Source organism: Aulonocara sp. 'chitande type north' Nkhata Bay, linkage group LG15, assembly GCF_057382095.1.
Source record: "Aulonocara sp. 'chitande type north' Nkhata Bay isolate Kocher_YH1m ecotype deep benthic linkage group LG15, A_spYH_male_GT1.1, whole genome shotgun sequence".
Lineage (NCBI taxonomy): Eukaryota > Metazoa > Chordata > Actinopteri > Cichliformes > Cichlidae > Aulonocara > Aulonocara sp. 'chitande type north' Nkhata Bay.
The window spans coordinates 25,949,120-25,965,293 of record NC_141358.1 but is presented as its reverse complement, the minus strand read 5'-3'; the positions used below and the strand labels follow the sequence as shown (position 1 = coordinate 25,965,293).

The window sequence follows — 16,174 nt, the reverse complement described above, 5'->3', positions numbered from 1 at the left end:
TATGCTCTTGTGTTTCCTTTTGGGCCATGGTGCAGTTTTTCAGTTGATCCTGTTTAAAGAAGCTATTGGAGTGTTTTTAGTTCTCTCTCTCTGTCCCTGTCGTTAAATGCATAAGCATAGCTAGTTGGGCTTCTGTGCTCAACGCCTGTACTGAAAGGCTGAGATGACCATACAAGGAATATCTGCGCTCACTGACATCATAAAGATCCAAGGATAGAAAAAACAGTTCTGAAGTCTGAGCTCTCCTCTCACAGAGATCACCTTTACATACACCAACATTAGTTCTGAAACTTTGGCCGTTTTCTGTGAACATCCACCAGTAGAAGAACAACGCATATATAAAATTAAGGAAAAGACACAGAAAAGAAAATGAGACAGAAGCGGAGCGTGAAATGACAGGATTATTATTTCACTTAATGTTGCTAAAGTAAACACAGAAACAGGAAACCAGCAGTAAAATGTGACCGTAGACCTGCAGAGTTTGAGCTGGACGAACTCAAAGAAACCCGGAGTGATTACAGCCATAGAGTCGCTCGCATGCCCACAGCCAATCAGAAACAAGATCAAAGCACAAAACAGAAACCTTTAGTTGTGTTCAGCTCCTCCCTGATGGGTGTGATTTTCAAGTTTGCACAAGATGCACTCTTTTTCTACAAGGCTTGCTCTTGTTCTGCAAGCTGGAGACGCAATCCACATCACGCTGCCTAGCCCCAACCACCCCACCGCTGAGCCGAGGGACACGAGAGGCAGAATTTATCACTGACGGGCAGCTCTGCCCAAAGCTCTTCATCCACTTTTCTCCACCACTCATAAACAACAAAGAAATAAAGCACTCAGACTTCTGTGTGATGAAACAGAGTTTTTGGCACAAAAGATCTCGTCGAGGTAATTGAAGCAACAGCAGTGAACACGACCAACGAGCATTCAGTAAGCACTAAGAGGTTCCTGGCGTACATACAGTAGAGGTTCAGTCATTTTCTTCTTCTCTGGTTTCCTTGACGTTTTATTAATTTCCTTTTTTTTTTTTTAGTTCGGCTCTTAGTCCCACCCTCACGGACTTTGCTGCTCCATGTTTTCGATCAAGGGGTCTTTCTTTAGGAACTGCAGATGTCTGATGGACCTCCACACTCCGACATAGCTATCACTGAGTGACGTGGCAGCAGTGGTGTTCTCTTTGTGGAGGTGCTCCCTCTGCATCTCCAGTGCCTCTTTTTCTGTCATGACATGAGAATTGACACCTTTCTCACCTTCTCCCGTCCACAACTGTCCGTTAGCCAAATGGGCCGTGGCTGCTGCCTCCTCCTTGTCGTCACTGCTCGGCACTCCTTCTGTCTCTGGCTGCTCTGGATCAGATCCTGTAGTGGGACCGCTCCCGTCCAGCGGAGGTTTCTCTCTGTAAGGCTTGCCCGGCAGCCCGTTGTCCTTTCCCGCCACCTCCAGGTCCTCGTACGAGCTCTTCTTCTTTGTCTCGTAGTATTTAACCACACAGTAGGTGATGGAGCCGATGGTGTTCACCACCACACCGCCAATGAAAAGACTGGTGGGTGCAACGTCACTGAAGGCCAACATACCGACGGTGATGGTGGCGATGCTCTTGACCACACCAACGAAGCTGGTGGTGACAGCCGAGTTGATGTAGGTGCAGTGCAGCGTGGTGAAGTTCATGGCACAGCCAATGAAGATGCAGAAGATGAAGATGACCGTGATGTGAGGGTCCGTCCAGCCCTTGTATGACCAAATGTTGATGGCATCCATAGAAATAAAGGAGCACACCAGCAGCACCTGAGAGAAGCCGATAAAAATACAAAATGAGAAGCGAGAATAACGATGGCAGTAAAGTTTGAAAATACACCACTCCATACCGGTGAGGCCATGATGGCGATGGCGTACTGTGCGGTAAGCGGTCCATACTCGCTGTCCAGACTGGTTTTCTGGATCAGAACCAAGTAGGAGGCATGGATGATGACGGCTAAAACACCGGTGACGTAACCAAAGGGATCACCTGTGAGATCACCGGCACCTGCGGAGAAAGAATTTAAATCAAGTTTTTACATTTTTTTATTTCAACATCTGTAAAGTTTCTCTCGATTTTATTTACATGATATTTTTCTGAACTTTAAGTTCAGTATAACTGGGATATGGTATGTTTTATCCACAGCCTACATCAATATTAATACAACTTTTTGTAACAGGGCAACAAACAATAGCACCCTGTCGAGTGCCAACTGCACCTTACTTCAGATGCCCGCTAAGTCTACGTCCCAACATTGAAGGGCGGGGCTTGTTGGATCAGTTTAGGAAGTCAAAACAACTTCCGGTCAGGAAGAGATGGTAGACTGGGTCCAGTCCCTTCACAACAGCAATTCCCAGCAGCTTTGTGCTTTGTTAAATGGATGATTTTTTTTTTTTTTTTTATTCATCAAGACGTCTGTTTATTTGATGGGTAATTTGCTATAGTAACCTGAAACCACACACTGTCCGGGGAAAGCTTAAGTACACCCTGTAATTAAATTGCTTATAAAAAGAACTTCGGGCACAAATACTCGAAGAATTCATTATTTTCTCATGTGGTTGTGAAGGAATTTTGCAGGCATTCATTCATTCCACAGCATTTCGATCGTGTTGGGATCTGGACGTTGTCTGTGTCATTGCAGCATTGGGTTCTAGAGCTTTAACGTTACTGTGAAATGTTGAGCAGCATTTCTCAGACAGCTTCTCCTTCTGTGTCTGAGAGGTTTCCTTGTGTTTTAGCATATCTGTGATATCAAAAGATGGGAGATTGTGGGAGTTTGTAGGTGGGAAAGCTGAGGAATGAGGACAGATGATAAAGAAGGAAAGATGGAATTAATCCTGTGCTGAGCCTGTATGCTGGAAGCTTGACAAGGAAGCTTCTCATACTGAAAACAAACTACACTAACTGAAGCCTCGTCTGCCAGCGTGATGTCAGTGCTCGTGTTATCAGTGAAAACCAACCAATACACTTGGTCAACCTGCCCATCAGATTTGGCAAACACACAGCAGTCACTTCCATTTTTTTACATATTCCATCTTTGGATTCATCCACTGCTGCTGACTGTCCCTTACAAATGCACAAGTTCCTCGTGTTTGAGAAAGTGGTGCTCATTGCTGTTAGAAAACTGCTGCATTTTTAAAGCACACAATAATACATGTGACTGTGGATATTTTTAATGTAATTGGCTTTGGGCTGGCAAGTCAGAAGTTGTTACTTAGAAACGCTTCTTGTTGGTAGAAATCAGGAAAAGACTAAAAACTACAATGAAACTCATTAGGAACTTGAGAAAGATGGTATTAAAATTATTTTTAAAAACCACAAACTTTAGTGAATCAGGTTCTGACTCATAACGACTTCCACTGTTGCAGTCGCATGCTTCTGTTGGCCCATCATCATCATCTGCAGCGATACAATGTTGCTCTTCTTCCACACGGCCCCTTTTCTATGTGAGCCTTTTAGAAATTCTTCAGTACTGGTGATGGTGCAGAATGCGCTCTGATCAGCAGCAGTGAACACCAACCATTTGTAGCATTTGCACCTTTAAAGCTCCATAGATGCACGATTTATTCCTGCAGGTAGGCGGAAGGATTTTTATACTACCTCCTCACCTCAGTGATGTTAATCCAGGATAGAGTGAATGTGACCAATTTTCCAATTCATTTAAATTCAATTCAGTTTTATTTAAACAGGACCAAATCACAACAAGAGTTGCTTTGTGGCATTTTATATTGTTATATTATAGCAGCTGTAAAAACCAGCTGTTTTAATAAAATCCGTTTTTTTATTAAAATGTTTAGCTGTTCCTTAAATTGATGTCACTAAAAGCACATAAAACAACCATTAGAAGCTACTTTATATGTTCATGGATGTGCAAACATTGCTCAGTGGGTTATCATAAAAACACCTTTAAACTCAGAGAGAATATATAATTTGCATTTTCTATTATTTTAAATCAAATTTAGAGATGACTATCCACTTCTAAAATAATTCACCACGTATAAGGCGCCACAGTTGGTCTATTATCTTTCAACTCAATGTAATTGGTGTAGCTGTTCCCCTAGGTGTTACAATCGAGTGTAGCATCCCTGATAAAGGATGAGAGGGGGGCTGGTAAAGTTGGATGGGGATCCTGTTCCATCTCAGGCAGCCATCAAAGCCGTTCGTGCCCACTAAGCACTTACAAATCCACAAAATTCTCACCAGCACTTTTCTGAGTTCATATGATTCAAAATGGGGTCAGGTATAATTTTCACAGAAGCTCAGCAGAGAGAATTGAGTGGATTTTCAAAATAAAAGCCCCATGCAAACTAAACACAGGTGTGCTCCTGGTGTGATCATCTGCCCCTTGTTAAGCATGTGTGATGTTTTTTACAACTTTTAGAATAAAGTTTAAAATCTGAATAAAGGCTCTGAGGTACAGTATGTGCCAACATACAACAGGAAGTAGACCCTGAAAAACATTCGGCTCAAAAGACTCGCTGCACAACAACATCAACCATCACAAAGGCTTATTAAACTTGGGGTGGGGGAAGGGGTCATAAGCTATCTCCCCCATAATATTAATCATGGCTGAAAGATGTGCCTCATACGCAAACTGTTGACGTGACAAACAATCCAAATGTTGCAGAGATTTGGCTAATCCACAAGGGACGCATGGAAAATGCACATCTTACATTTTTTTGCGAGAAGCGGTAATTATCATGAAGATTAAAACCCAGGATGATGAATCTGTCCATTAGATTCATATTCTGCAGAGTTCACAGTCCATGTTCCAGCAACCCCCCATCCAGCAGACTGGATTAATCCAGGAAATGAATTGTGCGTGGAGGTTTTTGTTTATGACTTCAGGATCGTTATCGCTAATGGAAGGGCAACATTTACTGCTGAGAATGATGATTAAAAGATCTGTATAAGACAGATAACTTAATGTTTAAACAGCTTTAACTGTTGTTGTTTTTAAGGATCAGCTTCAATAGTTTCTTCTCCTTTATGAAAAAAACAAATACATTAAAAGAAGATGGAAAGGCAGAGTAAACAAGTTAACAGAGGGATGAATGAACAGCAAGAGAAGGCTCTTTAAAAAGTACACGCTACACCTTTGACATTTGACCACGGACAGATGGAGTTGACCTGAAACACTTGTGCTTTAGGAATAAGAGAGTGAGGGATTGTTTCCCACAAACACAACACAAGTTAAAAGCTGTTTGAGAATCTGTTTACGGCACATCGCTTTGGCTATGTGGGTGTTACAAGCCAACCAGCCAACAGCTTATAGGACTGTGGGAGCTGCTCAAAAATAGAAGAAAACAGGTTCCTGGCACAACTTCACCAACTTCCAAGGTGCATAAAGAAAAGCCAAAAATGTTAAAACTCTGACAAGCACTGATATAGAAGCATTCAAAATGTTTTTGCAACTATCCTAACACCTCTGTTCTTTAAGAAGGTGTTTAAAGTAATCAGACGGAGGCTATGTGGACCAGTCTGCCAATAATAGACATGACTGGAGTCTCCTCCACTCTTTAATTTTTTTAATTTTGCAAATCAACATCTGTTTCAAGGCACTTTATATTGCAAAGTAAAGACCTTAAAATGTTAACTCCCCAAAATTGAGACAATCCACTACAAATAGCACTCTGACAGTGGAAATGCAGAAATGCCTTTTACAAGGAAGAGATCTCTGGCAGAACCAGACTTGAATAAGGGCAGCTGTCCAAGGCAACCAGGTAAGGGTGTAAGGGGGAGAAAGAAGAAAAGCATTTTGATGCAAAGATAGACAATGGGACAAGCAGCTCTGGTGGGGTAGTGTGTGTCAGCACGTTAATGGGATGTGGAATATTCTTGGACTTGGGCTAAAACCTGTTAGCACGTTAGTAACAAAGACATAAACAGGACTATGGGCAGTACAGAACCCTGAGCACCTTAAACTGCCTCAGTGCACTAGTTTGTCACTAAGTGTGTGAGTGTTTGTTTGTGCTCACCAGCTAGCGCAGCTCCCCCGGTGGTGATGAGCACAGCGGTCACCACCCCGACAGACGGCACGCCGTTCCTGAGCACGCACACGCCAATGCTGAGCGTGAAGAGTGGCAGGCAGCGCTTGAACACGACGTACATGGGCAGGCTGAGGCCGCGCAGAGACCACAGCGTGAGCGTGGACTGCAGCGTGGAGAGGATACACACTGAGGCAAACTCCTGCACAGACAGGAAGAGACAAGCATCCATGGTGACACATTAACACACATTCACTTCACTGAGGACCTGACCACTTTACTCGAGTATCTTGAATGTGCTGGAGCAATAACAGAAATCTCCTTCCTGCTCAAGCTGATGCAAACACACATTCTCAGGCCTGAAACAGACTTGAAGTGTTTCCATGTTTCTGCGACTAAAATGAAACTTGTTTGCATCTACATAGCGCTGCCACAAACGATTATTTTGATAGTCGACTAGTCACCGATTATTTTTGCGATTAGTCGACTAATCAGATCATCCATTGGAGGTAAAACGTACAGCTTATTGCACCAGCAGCATCTGCTCTTATATAACTATCATTAGCTTACAGCTTTAAGTGTTTAAGGTGTGTGCTAACTAAAAATAAAGCCAAGATGATAGTTTATTAAATGTTAATGACATTTGCAGATTGTTTCGGTGAAGTTTAATAAACTCAGCCGTCTGCTCCTTGCTCTCTAAAATATAACAAGACACTGGAGTATATTCTCCAGCATCTCACACTTCTGATAATCAGCTGTCTGCTTGATGTTTATTCAGCTGTGTAAAAACTATAACTTTAATCTCAGCCAAACAGATTTACTCAGGAACAAATGAAAACCAAAAAAAAGCCAAACGATAACATTTTTAAGTTATCTAAGCGACTTATATATCATGTTTAACCTGAGTAGCGAAAGACGGCGGTGGGTTTGAAAACGATTTGCCGGGAGTCCGGTGTTCTCACCGGCTCTAGTGAGCCTTGCCCCCGGCTAGCTATCGAGCTAGTGGGTAACGGACGTCTCCGAAAACGTCGGAGCGCTTTTGAAAATATGCGGTGTCTTGATAAACTGAGCAGATATTTAAAATTTACACAGCTACATTCTCGCTTGAAAATATGTTAAACGTTTATTTTGTGACCCAGAAAGAATAATAAGAGTAATATTAAAACTAACTAGCTGCCGCCATTGTTGGAAACTGAGCAGGGCCGTGCTATGAATTCTGGGATATGTTGGGCCACGAAGTATACACCCAACCCATCCTTCAAATCTGGGGAAATGAAGGGCGCATTTGTCGGAGTCTTCGAATTTGAGCAGTCTTCGTCGTGTCGCTGTAATGTAATTGGCCTACAAATGCGGGCACAGGAGGATGTGGTTCCTGAATTTGGACACAGCTACGATACCGGACACTGCTTCTGCAGTGTGGTCAGTATTCAGATACCTGGATAATATTCGAGCGGCACAGTATTTACCACTCCAAAACACTGAGGGCACTGCACTAAAGAACTCCACTTTTATGGTAGTAGTGTCAGTAAATCGCTATACTTCAGAACTCCACTTTAAGTACAGCATTTCCCCTGAAATGTAGCAAAACAGAAATGCCTCAGATTTACACTGAAGTCCAAAAATCTCAGCTAAATCTGCCTCCTAAAGCAGCAGTGAGTGCAGCTGGAGTTAATGTGCTGTGCCTGAACGTGTAGTATTTGTACTTTCATCCAGAAACACTCGTTGTGTTCGACGGATCAGGCCTTGGGTCTCAGTGGACTCTAACCCACAGCCTCTGTTTAATGTACATCGACTGTCATCATTTTTCACTGTCGAGGAGGCGAATCGTACAAATGCAAGCAGAGGTGGAATGACCGCAGTCGTGTCTCTGTGTTGTTCTGATGCCTCGTTTATACCCTGTTTCACTGAGTGAGATATGGGAGGCCTGTTCTATGTAAAAACTCACATTAATTATGAATGATGAGGATGGCAGCTCCAATACAGTGTTTAAACTCAAAGATACAGCTGAAGTGAAGAAGAACATTAATAATAAAATAAAGATAAATAGACTATAAGCATCCAGTATGATGAGTTCAGTTCTCAGATCTGGACGTTTTTAATGAATAAAAAGAATCTTGTGAACAAAAAAGTCGTTGATTTCTGAAAAGCTCCTATTCCTAAAAGCTTTGGCAAACACAAGCTTTGAGCAGGTGTCATTTATTTATTCTAATTACATTGTTTTTAATGATGAAGTAGTAAAAACTGAGCCCGTCCCCAGAGACTGCTGAATTAAACCTTACAGGGTTTAAAGGAAAACCATCTTTGTTATACTGTGTGTGTGTGTGTGTGTGTGTGTGTGTGTGTGTGTGTGTGTGTGTGTGTGTGTGTGTGTGTGTGTGTGTGTGTGTAACAGCTCAATGAGTCCATGCAGAATATACAGTCTGTTATTACAGTTATTGTAGTGGGGACATGAATGAAAAAGTACCATATTCAGGTTTACGCTCTTCCTCCAGATTATGATTCCGTTCCATCACTGCAGTCTCTTTAATGTATCTTGTCAATCAGCCAGTAATTAAAGAAAAATGTTCCACTCTAAAACAAATTTCATTCAGTCATTAGTTTTATTGAGGCAGGTCTGAGCCGATGATTAAGCAGTTTCCTCTATTTCAAACCGTAACTTTCACAAACTGCAGTTTAAATGAGTGACCGTGGATTTAGAGAAAAATCCGTTAAAATGCGTTAAAAAAGTAGTGAAACTGATTTCACTACTTCACTAAGTATAAATACTTGAATCTGTGTATTTATAATGAATACATTTTGAATAGTGAAGTTTTGATCTAAATAACAGAAATATTACATTTTTGCGAGCCTCTAAATGAATAAAGTGAATAAAGACACTTTGTGGAGACTTCCTGTCACACTGGTTACCTTGGCGAGCTGCAGGCTGAACGGGGGGATCTCGACCTTCCCCAGCCGCCTGAGGGTCTCCAGGGTGAGCATTGCGGTGCTGCTGGTCAGAAACTGTATAAGCGTGAGGAAGCCGAAGTGATAATTACTGATGAGGAACTTCAGCAGGATGTTCAGGGAGCCCGAGAACACGCCGTGCGCCACGGCCACGGAAATTCCCAAAAGTCGGCTCTTGAACACATCCATGACGGGGGCCAGAGAGGAGTCGGTGTCGGGGAGCCCTGTGGACAGGTTGGGTGCTGCCAGGCGCGGAAGAGGAAGGACTTGAGGCTGCACAAAGCCCGCTGTCCGCGTTCAGGAGCGTTCAGACGGAGAAACGTAGCAGGAGCTCGCGCTCGGAGTCGGTGCTGCACGTGACACAAACTTTAGTTTCCACTGAATCATCATCACCCGTGGACATTCTCCTCTGCTTCTTTCTCGGAAAATAAAATCAGACGAAAAAGTCCTGCAGAAGTGGGAGAGCGGCGCAAACAGCGCAGCAGCCTCTCCTCGGAGCGCGCACTCTGTAATGACATTTTGCCGCAGAGCCTCTTGGCTCAGAACCGTGGGGGGTGGGGGGGCAGGGGGCGGTGTTTACCCGCTCCATCAATGAAGTCACGGAGGATACATGACCGCGAGTGTCTGCGTGGAAATGTCTTTATCTTTGTTTTGAGAGGCAGTTTAAATATTCATGACTTTGATTCGGCACCTCCTCCTCTTCATCAGAGAGAATAACCCTCACGAGCCAAAACCAAAAGATGAAGATATTAAATACTCTGTAATATTAATTCCAGCTATGATAAACATTTCTGTGTGCAGGGATCGGACCAGTGAGAGCGCATTCATCGGATTTTTGAGTCAACAACAATTTACTAGATTATTTATCCATGCTTTGGTGCGTTCTGTAGTTTGTTTCTTTGTGGGGGGTTTTCGTGGCTTCTGATTATTTCCCGTTTTTCCCAGAGTTAGTACTTGACCCCATACATACATGTCTCTGTGTCTTTGGTAACACTTTATAATTTGGCTTGAGACTAAGGGCTTTATTTCTGAGTAATTAACCAGGATTTATTTGACATGATAATGTAGCCTAATTATGTTTATGTACAATTACTTAAAAGTTATACTGTAAGTAAATTTGAAGTAAAGTATAAGTTAAAAAAGGACAGTTAAATAATAGAAAAATAGATAGATATTTCCTTGTTTTCTATACAAATCTAACTTGTTACCTCCTTATTCAAGACTGTTCAGTTTTATTTATACAGTGCCAAATCACACCAATCGTTGCCTCAAAGTACTTTATATTTTAAGTTAAAGACCTAAATAATACACAGAAAAAAGTGAAAAGCCCGACAATTATGAGCAAGCGCTTTGGTGTCCTTTTAAGAGGACGAAACCTCCAGCAGAACCAGGCTCTGGGAGGGGTAGCCATCTGCCGTCACTGTTACTCTAGTGTAGCTACCTAATTGTACATAAGTATAATTACATTGTAATTTCAAAATATAATAATAGAAATTAATTAAATTACAGAGGAATTACGATTTTAGTGACGGCCAATTACTATAATTTGATGGGAAAGGTGGAAAAAGACCTTATTATTGAGCTACAGATTCCAGATAAACTCTACAGTTGTAGAGCTAAAGCTTACATGAGCATCCATCCACTTTGTTCCTTTGCTCAGAGTCATGACGGGGCCACAACCTGTCTCAGGTGTGGGATTCAGCGTGGGTCTCCAGTCTGAAGCAGGGAGCCTTTACATACATGCAGGAAACAACGAAACATTACCAGGTAGATTGATAAAGACTAGACCTGTACACTCTGTATCTGGCATATCTGAGCAGTCATTTCTTCCACCTTAAAACCTGAACTGTTCTGATTCAGAGAGCAAAACGTTTATTTGGAGGTGTAATAATCTCCTAAACTCCGTCTGCTGCGGATCACAGCCGCCAGTGCCGACGAGTACGACTGTAAAGACTCAGCAGGAGTACAGATGACTGTAGCCGTGTTTACCTCTTCTGCAGTTCAGTCTTAATCAGATTTATTGCCGTGACAGATCATAGATTTATACGCTGCTGAAGCTGAAAACCGCACAGCGTGGATATAGGATGAAATAATCAACAGATTTTACAGATATTAACAGGAAGCAGCTCAGCATGTTCAGTGCAGGGCCTCGGAGTCTGAGTGTGGGCTGGAAGTAGGCCTATTATCTTTTGAAATATATTAATTAATCTGTAAAATATGAGAAATAAAAAAACAAAGATGCTAGAAAAATCTGAAAGTGCAGCTGAAACCCCCCCCCCAGAGAAAATCCTCACACTAAAGACGCTGAAATCAGAGGTTTACTCGATTAAAGACCTCGTGGATGAGCTGCTCATTTATTTGCACTAAACGAGTTTTATTAACTCCGTGTTTCATGGAATCGGCCCGGATCTGTGGAGCAGGTTTCAGGTTCTCTGTTCTCCAGGTGTGTAGAGAAATGAAATGACACATTCTTGGTTCACCTCAGCAGACTGGGCACCTGATCAATCGTGGGACAACGACAAGCCAGAATGTGAAGATACACCTGCATTTATACTCGTGTAACGCATCTTCAGCCCTTCTTTGGAGAAAAGCACCCCTGACCTCACATCTGTGGCATCTGCAGGAAGCTGAATGAGTGGAGGATTTTGGAGGGTACGTCACCTGAATAAATGCAGTGGCTGTTGGAAGCGCGTGCCCGATGTTTGCAGGTTTGCGACCTACTGTAAAATATTCCATCTACATAACTGATATCAGCATTAAACTGGTGGATAATTTCTCACTCACAGAGCATTAATAACCCTTGTGTGTGTCCTCTTGCATTTGAGCCCTTCATGAATGGATGTGAGTGTGAGAGGATTCAGATCATCAAATTTAACCCTTGCCCAGCATGCACAGACGATGAAACCTGGATATCGCCGCACGTGTAACAGTATAAAACAGGGCGGGGACTCTGTGACGTCCCCGCTTCCAGCCTTGAACTGAGAAAGTGATGCTGCTGCGGGGATTTCCATCCCTGTGTTCTGGCCACCAGCTCATCCCGAAGATCCTGGATGAGGCTGAACTCGTGTTGTTCCGCATCAGACACAGAAAATCATTTCTTAATGGAACAATTTATCTACTGCAGTAGCCTATTAAGATTTCCCTTCGATAGAGCTAAAAACAAACAACAACAATACACTCTATGTATATTTTGACGTCTGCCATGATCCTGGAGAAACAGACATCTCTATTTTTCATTCCTTTAAGCCTCCTCCACCTCCTTATCGAAAAACAGAGACTCCACCATCAGTCGTAACAGGCGTGGAAATGACTTGGACAATATTTTAATTGAAATATTTCATCAGAAAATCAGTTTGCAGGCCACAGGGAAGGGAAATCCGCCCTTATCGAGCTCAGACCATTAGCTTCAATTAACACGCGGAGAAAGGAGAAGACGGAGGCGCTTTCAAACGTTGGGAAAACGGGCCGAGGATTTAGACCGGTGTTGTGCCAAAAAGTGATTGTCTGCCAAAAACTGATTTCCGGTATTTGCCAAAAACTGATTGCTCGTATTTAAACTGCTATAAGTAACTTGTTGGGCTATAATATGTGAAACATATGTCAAATGCATCCCTCATGGATGACATAAAGTCATCTTGAGCCACAAACAACATTCGTGTAACAAGGTAGAAGCCGCAATCAGTTTTTGGCAGTGACTTTTATATAACCTTTATTTATCCAGTTAAAAAAAAATCTCATTAACATTAAAAATGTCTTTTGTAAGAGTAAGTTGGCCAAGAGGACAGCAGAAATGGCAGCAAATATTACAATATTTCCGTAAAAATATTTTAAGTGGGGATAAAGGACCGGATTGGTTATAATGTAAGTACAATAGCAGAGAGTTGTAAAGATACTTGAAAAACAGATATTGTTTTAATTCTCTATATAACCCCTTTGTAAACCCTGTTCACCGAAGTCTATTTACGAACATACGTAAAGATATTACACATAAAAAATACACAGAAACATTGGAAATCAGTTTTTGGCAGACAATCACTTTTTGGCACAACACCGGAACTCGCTGAGAGAGGGAGGAGGGGAAACTGCAAATACATGCATGCATTGTTCTAGAAACTATAGGTAATATAGATTAGGCCGAGTAATTTAACTTCAAACACAGAACTTAACAGCCGTGAATCCATTTTTAATATGGATTTCCAAATGAATGTGTAGCACACAATCACGGCGAAGGAATGAGAAACCACGTCGCCTGAAGCCAGCGACAGTTTCACCCGTCTGTGGGCTCGTACACAATGTCTCATTTCATTTTGAACTTAAACTGAACAGGTTTTTTTTTTTCAACACTGGCGGAAAAATATCAATATTAAAAATATTACAATTTATATATATAATCAACATTTTATGTCAGTGAAACCTGCAAAAATTGAAAGGACTCAAAGGTTATTTGAGATTTATCTAGAAGACACTGAAGAGTCTCACAGCATGTAAAATGATGATGTGAAATAATTCATCTTCCTGGACATGAATTCGTCTTCATGTAAACAAACATCAGTGTCAGTGTGATCATCCCCATTTTCTTCCAAAGTGAGGGACAGACTTTAACTTTTCATTTTCCCCGTATGAAAATGTTCCAGTGATACAGATGTGCGTGTTTCACAAAAAATGATCCACACTATTAAAATTAGCTTTATTCAAGGCACATCGCCAAACACTGAAGCCGTCTCAACTGACTGTGAAATAAACTCACCGTAAACTTTTCAGTGACGTGTGAAACATGAAGGACATTTGCAGTTTTAAACTCAAACTGATTAGAGAGTACAAAGGTTAAAGTTCAACTCAGACACAAAAATATCCCTGATTGAGAAACAAATGATAAATTAACTTGCAGCAATTAATATTAAAAAATAAAAACACTAAACACACGGATGATGGGGAGACCTGTTTCAGTCCAGTGTGAGGTGTTAGCTTCACTCCTAAACTCCGGAGTTTTTCCAAAGTTCCCAGGTCTGAGAGCAAACAGTATAGCTGTGTGTTTGTGTGTACGGGTTCTTGCTATCTTGGTGGGGACCAAAATCTGAAATTTACTATACTGGTGGGGACCAAAATCCAGGTCCTCATCAGGTTGAAGGCATTTTTCACACTCAAAATGTGGTTTTAGTGTCAAGGTTACAAATGGGTTATGGCTAGGCTAGGTTTAGGGTTAGGGTAAGCGGCTAGGGAAAGCATTATGTCAATGGGATGTCCCCATGAGGAATGCAAACCAGACGTGTGTGTGTGTGTGTTTGCGTGTGTGTGCATGTATCTACCACACTTCCATGGTCAGTTAGAATAACTCAACATGCCTGTCTCTGGACAGTGGGAGGAAGCCAGAGTACACACACAAAAATGTTTGAACTAGAAACCTTCCCACTGTGAGGCAACAAACCCAACCCCTGCACCACTATGCCACTGTAGTAGGCAGCATTGAATACGGGGGTGCCACTGTTTGATAATGTGAAATGCCCAGAATAACAAAACCAAGAACAAAAGTTATCACAGTAAAATATCTGCTTTTCAAACACATGCCAACACATGCTTTATTCTGACAGAGTCGATCACAGTCGTGGGACCGAGTAATGTCCAGCTCATCTGCCCAAACATGATGGCTGGTGTTTTCCAGTTCCTATGGAAACAAGGGTCCAGTAGCCACCTGTGAAACTTATGTTTTCAGAATTTTGGCTCCGATTTGGTACCAAAGTGTCAGAGCAATGACGTCTCAGTGGCGTGTGTCTTAACCATTCACAGTTTGAGGCTCGGATTTTGAACAACGTTGTGGAAGAAGTGAAGAGTCGGGTGTGCGTCGGCGAAGCAGTCGTTATGGTTCAGGACGAGGCACTGGCTTCATCGGGGAGAAGTGCTCGAATACCAGCGCCGAGGTGAAATCGTCCTCAGAGGTCTGTGGGCATTTTAAGGGGCTGCACTGTGCGCTCCCACCGACAGGCACGCAGGTGTGTACACCTTCACCGTCTCGTCCCAGGAACAGTCCACCACCTGCATACACACAACCACACACATGCTGTTCAAGAGCACCTCACACTCACATCGGGATTTGAACCTGCAGCATCAAATGAACCGAATCATCCATCCATCCATTCACTTCCGCTTATCCTTTTCAGGGTCGCGGGGGGCGCTGGAGCCTATCCCAGCTGTCATAGGGCGAGAGGCGGGGTACACCCTGGACAGGTCGCCAGTCTGTCGCAAGGCTAACACACAGGGACAAACAACCATTCGCACTCACCGAGTGAGTGAATCAATAGAACAAAAAACATCCTGCAGTATGCAGACGTATTAAACATGTCAGGCTGACGATTTACAGAATACGGTGCAAGAAACATCTGGAATACTTCTATTTAATGACACTCATAAAAAAAAAAACAATAAACACTAAACACAAAGCCACATATTCTGTTTCCAGCTTCTAATGGATTTAGGATTTACTGCTTAAAATCACAGTAAAATCATGTTTTTTGGTGCTTGAACAAACAAGATGATTCCTGAGGCTCTGCAAGTCTGAGTCGGCATTTACTGACAATCCTCGATGGTTCAAGTAAGGAATGACTGACAGTGAGAGAAGAATCTAATGCTTTCACTCCGTAATGATGGGAAAACCCCATTATATAGAAATTTCTGGATTTTTATATTCATATTAATGAAAACTGAAGTCCCTGAAAGATGGAAAAATGAGGCTCATTTCCACCACACGAGGTTAAACACAGATTTAATCCAGGACTATAAAGCAAGCATCGACATCACTGACAGAAACATGTCTGAACCAAAACTCTCACAATTTATATACTTTTAGAAATCAGAAGATAGAGCTTGTGAAGATTGATGTAAAGTGAAGCACGTATCCAGAGAAAATCTGGAATAAACTGAATGTTCTTTTCTGCAGCAAAAAAAAAGAAGATGTGACTGGGCAGGTAACAGCTGGTTCTCTGTGGTAAAGTTAAATCACGCTCAAGCTTCCAGCTGAAATTACCTGCAGCTCTGAGACAACAGAGGAGTTCGGGTTAAGTGTGGTCTCTGTCTCCTCTCACAAACACATCAAAGTGTTCCACCTGAATTAGCTTCCATTATCAGGTCGGGCACAAAGGAGTTTAGAGAGCGTGCAGACTCCAGGTCTGCACAACAAACTCTCTTTTCTTTCCTGTGTTTTGCCTCCAAAGAACATCCTCTCAGGTTTGTGAAGGCT

The 16,174-nt window shown here is 42.3% G+C and overlaps 2 protein-coding genes across 5 annotated transcripts in view; both read right to left on the bottom strand.

Moving 5' to 3' along the window:
• Positions 1–388: 388 nt before the first annotated feature.
• On the bottom strand, positions 389–9,429 carry slc35d3 (solute carrier family 35 member D3). Its single transcript, XM_086265233.1, has 4 exons — positions 8,908–9,429; positions 5,992–6,202; positions 1,863–2,020; positions 389–1,782 (listed from the first exon to the last, which is right to left on the bottom strand). Exons 1-4 carry the CDS (start codon positions 9,130–9,132, stop codon positions 1,051–1,053), a joined length of 1,326 nt encoding a protein of 441 aa, XP_086121359.1. The 5' UTR covers positions 9,133–9,429; the 3' UTR covers positions 389–1,050.
• A 3,730-nt stretch (positions 9,430–13,159) lies between these two features.
• The window catches only part of pex7 (peroxisomal biogenesis factor 7), a 44,324-nt gene continuing 41,309 nt past the window's right edge, over positions 13,160–16,174 (bottom strand). For 2 of the 4 annotated variants that reach the window (XM_086265228.1, XM_086265231.1), the window contains exon 11: positions 13,160–14,973. In XM_086265228.1, the coding sequence (XP_086121354.1) occupies positions 14,890–14,973 (84 nt within the window). In that variant the 3' untranslated portion in view covers positions 13,160–14,889. The remainder of the gene's footprint in view (positions 14,974–16,174) is intronic. The other 2 variants (XM_086265230.1, XM_086265229.1) reach the window with 1 other exon arrangement.